The 7974-nt window shown below is 38.7% G+C and overlaps 1 protein-coding gene across 1 annotated transcript; it reads right to left on the bottom strand.

The window, feature by feature from the left end:
- Positions 1–428: 428 nt before the first annotated feature.
- LOC105062736 (binder of sperm protein homolog 1) lies at positions 429–5234 on the bottom strand. Its single transcript, XM_010947099.1, has 4 exons — positions 5228–5234; positions 2865–2894; positions 913–1044; positions 429–571 (listed from the first exon to the last, which is right to left on the bottom strand). Exons 1-4 carry the CDS (start codon positions 5232–5234, stop codon positions 429–431), a joined length of 312 nt encoding a protein of 103 aa, XP_010945401.1.
- Positions 5235–7974: the final 2740 nt, after the last annotated feature.

Genomic DNA, 7974 nt, shown 5'->3' with positions numbered 1-7974 from the left:
GCATTTTAACAGACTTTCTTTTTTGAGGGCAGTTTTAGGTTCATAGCAAAATTGAGCAGAAGATAGACAGATTCCCTGACACATGCACAGCCTTCCCCATGATCGACATCCCCCAACATTTGTTATGATTTCTGAACCTACATGGACACATCATTATCACCTAAAATTCATACATTTTTTTTAAGGGGCTAATTTTACACAATCAGCAAGTAAAAGCGCTGAGACTAGCGTGTAGGTTTCCAAATCAAAACCTCATAGTCTGTCATCAAAACCCCAACTTATTTACAGTCAGATCACCTTCAACTCATACCTCAGAAAAACAAAGCCTTTTTTGTGAGGGTCCTACCTCCTTGTCCAACAAAAACCGTAGATTCTTTCCCACGAGAATGATTAAACCTCTTCATCCCCTCCCCCAGTTAATCTCACCATCAGTCACAGTATTTCCAAATCTTATCCTTGTTATAATTCTGGGTCAGTGAACACCATGTTTTCCCAAACGCATCCCCATCATCAGTACATTCCCAGTATATCAGGTGTCTGTACCAGAAGGGAAACACACATTTTGCAAAGTCTATAGAAAAGGGAAAAGCAATCAAAATAAGAACTCTTTCTATTTGGTACCTCCTCTTTGTCAAACACACACACACACACACACACCCCACTCCGTCTGCTCTGCTCTAGTCCAGCAAAAGCATATGAAATAGTATTGGTGAGGGATTGAGGTTCTGATGAAAGGTTGCCTTTCATGATAATGTGGTTGGAGCTCTCATAATGTGGTTTTCGTACTGTCAGAGAACTGTGCATACTTTATTTTCACAATTTAATAGACTTTGGATTCCCTTTTCAGAACCCTCTTGCAATCTCACAGACCCTCAGTCCCCAAGACCTTGTGTTCAGAGGCAAGACACTCACCTTCTTCAGAACAATATTTCCAGTATCCTTGATACGTTTCATTCAAGGAGCACCACTTGTGTTTTGACTTGAACTTGACACAGTCATAGAAGATTCCATCTCTGTGGTGGAATGGAAAGAAACACTTGCCATCTAGAGAGAACAAAAATTCTTCGTCCCTCTCTGGGGGAGTTAGTTGAGATGTTACAAAGCTACTTTGCTGCTACAGGTGTTTGCACTCTGAAATCAAAGCCAGGACCTAGTTCTATTGAACTCTATTGAGTCACACAATAGCAGGGCTGTTGGACCTCTACTGATAAAATTGTTTTGTTTTATACTAGTATTTCTGTCCCACCTTTTCCCATGGTATAAACAGTCTTGAAATTTTGCTTAGCAGTTGGCCCCAGTTCTAGAAATCTATTCTAAGCTTAGAAACATAAATGCGGGCATCTATTAAATGATTTCTGCCTTCCCCTATCTCTTTTCTTCATCCCCTCCCACCATCATGGGCATTTACACACATACACACACACACAAACACACACACACAAACACACAATGTATATAGCCTGATTTGTATCTTTTCACATTGACAGAAATTATTTATATATTATACACACACACACAAACACACAATGTATATAGCCTGATTTGTATCTTTTCACATTGACAGAAATTATTTATATATTATACACACACACACAGGCACACACACAGATTTTTGCTCCCTCCTGAAATGAATCATACTTTATCTCCATAACTTGACTTTCTAACTTAACACATCATAGAAATCCTTTAACATTTATCCTTTTAACTTCTGTAGCTCTTACCTCTTTCCACTGTTAACTCATAATTTATGATATGGATGGTGCCCCAATTTACTCAATATATTCCGAATTCAGATTTTTTTCCCTCTATAAATAAGACGCAGCAAGCATTCCATGTACGTAAAGCCTTATGCATCAAAGCATTTGTTTCTATAGCGTAGACTCTCCAAAGTAAGGTTTTTAGGTTAAAGTGCATTGAATTTTTAACATCTATGGATATTGGTCTCTCAAAGGATAATAGTAATTCATGCTTCCCACCAGTGCCCTCTTTTACCTGAATTTCCACCGGCATGAAGCATTTCTATACCCTTTTAAAAGGCTGACTTCTCTAGCAGATGATTTCTGTCATGCTTTAAAAGACCTGGTTCTCAAGACACACCTATATTTTCCTCCACTTTCTTCTTACGTTAAATGATTTTGTTTCTTTTACATTTGAAATTTGATTCAATAGAAATTTATTTTGGTACATAATACAAGATGAGAGTGCGACTTTGTTGTCTTCCAAGTAGACATTCAATAAGACAAATTGACAGTAAAATAAACCGCTTGTACCTCTAAACATGCACACATTTGAAACCATGTATTAGATTCGAATCCATCCTGGGATCCAGTCTATATTTCCTATCAAGTGTTTTGAAATTACTGGAGACGTGGGGTAGATGGGGGTCAAATGAACAGGGTCTGGGGGCAGCAAGCAACAAAAAGAGTATTTCTTCTTTTTTCTTCTTTTCTTCTTTGATTCTTTCTAGGCTGACACCATGCTACTTATATTGCTATATTTGTGGTTTGTTTAAATATCTGATAATACAAGTTGTTTCTTCACCCCGGCACTATTTTTGCTCATAATATTCCTCATCACTATTGGGCGTTTTTTCTATATGAGTTTTTCTATATGAATTTTAAAATCAGGTATTCTCTATTAGATCGGCAGAAATTAAAGACTAGAAACATACAGTGCCAGTGAAAGTTCAGAGTGATTTCTCTTTCTCATTTTTCTTTCTCTGTTTACAAGATACTTATGTTACATTTTATGAGAAAAGAAAAAAGATTTTTTTTAACCAGAAAAAAACCCCCCACAGATCTCTCTATTTTTACAAAATTAAAAGAAAGTATGTTTTAATAGTGAAAGTTTTCTGATCAACTTACCTTTGACTTCTGGAAGGTGAGTGATAGTTTCTGAAAAATAAAATTTGAAGCTGACATTTATTTCACTATTCTCATGTCTTCCAACCAAGACCAGGGCATGAGCCTTTTTAAAAAAAAAAACTTGTTTTATATTCTTCAACAGGACTTTATTATTCACTTTATAGAAGTCCTGCATACTTCCTGCTGATTTAACTCCGAAGCATTTTTTTTGGCGTTGATGTAAAATAGAATGATTTCCTTTTCTATAAATGTCTAGTTGGTTCTTACCAGTACAGAGAAAAACTGCTGACTCTTGTATGTCTAGCTTAGATCCAGCCTTATAGCCAGATTCTCTTACTGAAACGAAAACGAGTTTTCCTAGGGATTTCAAGTATACAATCATAAAATAATTTTTTCCTTATATATTATTTCCTTTTGGAAATATCACATATGTTAGAACCATCCCCTCCCAATAATGGTAATTAGTACTGGTTACAATAGAAACCTCTGTGCTTTCCTGGTTTTAGTTGGAATGACATGCAGGTTAAGAATGCTCATTTTGGCATGGTTAATAACAGTAAAAACAAAGCAAAACAAAAAAAAACAGATAAATTGAAAAATATCAATCACTAAGGAAATTTAAAAATAAAATATAGCTTTTTAATATGAGGAATTAACAAAGATGAGCACATGAATAGATATGGAAACATTTGCACTTCATCTCTAGGTGACAAAAGAAATTTTCCATTTCATTATGTTCTAGAAGGCTCTATTTTTGCAAAAATAAAATCACATTATGATTTCTTTCTTCTTTTCCTTAACTTTTCTTTAAACATGGAATGTGCTTATCTTATATACAAGGACATAAAATTGTGGTTTCATGAAAAATATGATTTCTTACCAGGAAAAAAAGCATGATATTCAATGGCTTTACATTTTATTGCAAAATTTAAAAACAGTTTTGATCAACTCACCAACAGTTGGTGGAAATTCATCTGAAAGACACAATTTTAAGCAAATATTTATTTCACTAGATTAAGCTTTAAAATGAAATAAAATACTTTACCAAATTCTATTTGAGTAAGAACAATAACATTTTGAAGGCGATGCATCAAAATTGTACTTTTTGTTTATTTAATGACTGTTTACTTATTTGCTCGTGTTTTTTGTTTTGCTTTTCTCATCCCACAAGGTTATGTTTCAGCTGAATCCTTCTGGCTGCCAAGGTGGCTGGAAATTAAAACTTTTTCCTGAGTCATATTAATATTCATATTAATAAATATCCATGATGGACGAGAGCAGTGGTTCACAAACTTTGCTACATATTAGAATTACCAGCTGAGATTTAAAAAAATCCTGATAATGTCTTCTCCTGGGTATGTTCCCAAGAAAACTAAAATCAGTAAGTCAAACAGGTATTTGCACACTCATGTTCACAGCAGCATTATTCACAATAGCCAAAAGGTGGAAACAACCCAAATATCCACTGATGAATAATTGGATAAACAAAATATGGTATATACCTATGATGGAATGTTCAGCCTTAAAAAAGAAAGCAAAATTAACACAACGCAAAAGTAATACAATATCACCTGTGCGATAAAATTCCACTGCAAGTCTCACTCAAACATTTCTAGTGAGCAAACTGAGAAATGTCTCTAGAAATTTTTTCTGCCACTCACAGAGGGGAGGGCATTAGCAATTCTTTGGAGGACATGGGAATGTTTCCCTGACACAAAGAATTTTAAACGTTTTTAAAAGAAAACCTGACCGAATCATAATATTAGGAATTACGGAATGTTTGTGGCGGGAATGTAAAATGATGCAGCCGCTGTGGAAAACAGTATAGAAGTTGCTCCAAATATTAAAAATAGAATTACCATAGGATCCAGCAACTCTACTTGCGGGCATTTATCTGAAAGAATTGAAACCAAGATCTTGAAGACATAGCTGCACTCCCGTGTTCACTGCAGCATTGATCACAATCGCCAAGACATGGAAACAGCCTAAATGTCATTGGATGGATGAATGGATGAAGAAAACTCAGAGCAAGACCCTGAGGCTCAGAGCCTTGCGGGAGGTCACAGATGGAGCCAGGAGACACCTCTACCTGGAGGGAGGTGGGACGCGTTGGGGAAGGAGAGAGGGGAACAGATGGCATTTAGAATATATTAGTGCAGAAGAAGACACGTGGTGATCAAGTAACACGACTCTGGCCAATAAAATTTCCTAATGTACATTCCCGTCCTTATGTTTTTATTTGTCGAATCTACTTCTTTGTTTTAAGAAGGCTGTCAGTGGATCGTGTCTCTTGAATGGAAATACCTCAAAAACACGAGTGTGTTTTTCTTTCTGAGGGTCCATGAAATAAGGATGGCCTTTACCCTCCATGGCATCTCAGCTTTGATCACATATGGCAGGAGATGTACAAAGACTCGGTTTTTAAATGTCCAACCCCAGCCGCTGTCACACTGCTCCTCACCTCCAAGTTGGAGACCAGCCACGTTGTGAAGCCAGCAGACCCAAACCAACAGAAGCACCATGGGCAGCACCATCCTCCTTCCTCCAGGGACTGCTGGTCCACCAGCTCATCCTCAGGATTTTATAGCCACAACCACTGTCTCCTCCTGTCTCCTCCTCTCTCCTCCTGTCTCCTCCTCTCTCCTCCTTCTCCCTAGTTCCTTCTCCTCCCTCTCCTGTTCTTCCATTGGCCCCAGTCACCTCCTTAGTCCCTCCCCTTCCTACTTCTAATGCCCCCTTCCCCCACCACCTTTTCATCCTCCTCCTTGTCTTTATCCTTTTTCTCTCTCTCTCTGCCCCAAAGCTAGACCACCCCCCTTGCATAGGATGAAATACATAAAAGGAAATAATTAACTGGCAATCAAGAAGACAAGGATTAGAGCCATGATGAGAAATTCCTGGTGGTTTCTATGACAACAATCCTCAAGAATCACAGGAACAGTCAGAGATTCAACCATGTCTTGGACCTTATGGATCTTTGAAAGCCCAGGGCCGAACAATCCCCTGGAGGGTTCCAGGGGGCTGCCTGGAGAAGCCGGTTTGCTTCCCCCACCCAAGCATCTCTGCGTAAGCTCTGGGAACGATCAGTGTGGACCAGTGTTCTCTGGTGGCCCTTGGTGATTTACCTAATGAGCTGCAGGTGACTGTGCAGGTCTGGGAACAAGCAATGCACCATTTATGGTCACTCAGATTTTGCAACTCTGAAAAGGAAATGAACTATGAATTCTGAGACACACCCTCCTGTATTTTTTTCCTCCTGTCTTCTTAATTAATATTCTTAAAAGTTGAAAGCATGTCTACCATTTTGTCTCTGTTATTTTTATCAGTAAGATGAAAATTTCCTTTGAGGACAAAAATGGCAGAAGGAAGTCCTGACCCCAAATGACAACCATCAAAGTATCAACAGCTATCAGATCAGAGTGGGCTGCCCACTAAATATGCCACAAAGGAACATTGATTGTTTTGAATGGAAGTTGCTTGAGAAACAACTGATGTAAGAAAGAAACTCTTACCCTCCTCTGTCCCCCCGAAAGCAGGAAATTAAACCTCTCTTGTGAAATGTGCACCCTCTGCATCTGGAGGTGGAAGGACACCCTTATGATCAAAGGTGGTGAATTCAGAGCCAAGAAGCCTGCATAAAATAAACCTTGTTACTTCTTTAATTTACTGTCCCCAGCCCAAACTCTGTTTAGATTCTCCACAAATCCAGCACCCAAAACCTAGGTTTCTTTGTCCCGTCAATTCCTCACAAATCAATTGTTCCTTTACTTAAAAGATATAAAAGCTGCCTACTTTGGCTACTCCTTAGGTCCCGTTTCTATGAGACCCCCATGAGCACAATGAAAATCTGTCTCTTTTTCTTCCATTTGTCCTGTGTTGATGAGTCCAGCTGCAAGAACTCAAGAGGAACAGAGAAGGAAACAGTCCCCTCCCTGACAACCCAACTGCATGACTTCTGCTGCTCCTCCATAATAGGCATTTTTTCAGGGGGGTGGAGAAGAGGTAATTAGGATATTTATTTATTTATTTAATGAAGGTACTGGGGGTTGAACCCAGGACCTCATGCACGCTAAGCATGTGCTCTACCACTGAGCTACACCCTCCCCCGCTTAATAACTGATTTTTCTTCGTATGAAAGTGATGGTCTTCACAATAGCACTGATTATTGTTGCATTTTGCTTTTGTATTAACTCATGAGACGTATAGTCTCAGTGACATCATTTCTATGTTTAAAATACACGGGCAGTTTCACTTGCCAGGCAAGTCTAGAATGCACACTCATATTTAAGAGTATTAATATATTAAAAGTGAATTTAACAACATGCCTTTCTGGCAGTGCTGATGTCATGCATAGTAAAATGTATTTTATACACATGGAAAGTGAAACAGCCTAGGTGATCACAAAGATCATTGATCAAACCAGCGTTTGCAGATTCCAGGAAAGATACTGAACGAGGCCGTAGACTGGCCAAATGCCAAGAGTGGCGAGAAAAGAGAGAAATACATATATGTATACATACATATCTATATATTTGAAATATACATATTTTTGAAAAAATAGATATTTTAAAGTCAGGAGACAGAGGGGAGATGGATCCAAAGCCAGAAATAGAGAAAGAGACAGAAAGAGGAGGGAAAAGGAGACGCGGGCAGAGAGAGAAAGGGGGAGAGCAGAAGAAAGACGGTGCAGCCGAGACTGACAAAGAGAGTGACTTACTAAGGTTCAGAGGAAGAAGTAAAGGCAGAGCCAGAGACGGAGGTCGAGCAGACGGTGGACAGGGGGCTGCCATGTGAGAAAACGGGAACCTCAAAGCCTCTTATTCTGAAAACACCCAAGCCTGTGAAATGAGAACAGGGCGCCAAATTGACAATAAAATGAGACCCCAGATGCGCTGCTTCAAGTCCCGCTCTTCCTATCAATGTGGCAGGTTCCTAAGCCCATCTGTGCCTCAGTTTCCACATCTGTAAAACCCAGAAGTCCTATTGGGGAATCAACTGTATTATTTGGTAGGTCTCTGTGGTGTCAGTCCTGAAAGCTAGCAAGAGAGTGGGGTTTTTTTTTTTTTTTTTTGACTTCTTCCAAAAGTTCCAGAATGGGAAAATATAATTT

This window comes from Camelus bactrianus, chromosome 9 (genome assembly GCF_048773025.1).
Source record: "Camelus bactrianus isolate YW-2024 breed Bactrian camel chromosome 9, ASM4877302v1, whole genome shotgun sequence".
Lineage (NCBI taxonomy): Eukaryota > Metazoa > Chordata > Mammalia > Artiodactyla > Camelidae > Camelus > Camelus bactrianus.
Note: the sequence above shows the minus strand (reverse complement) of the source record. Positions and strands in the feature narration are given on the sequence as shown.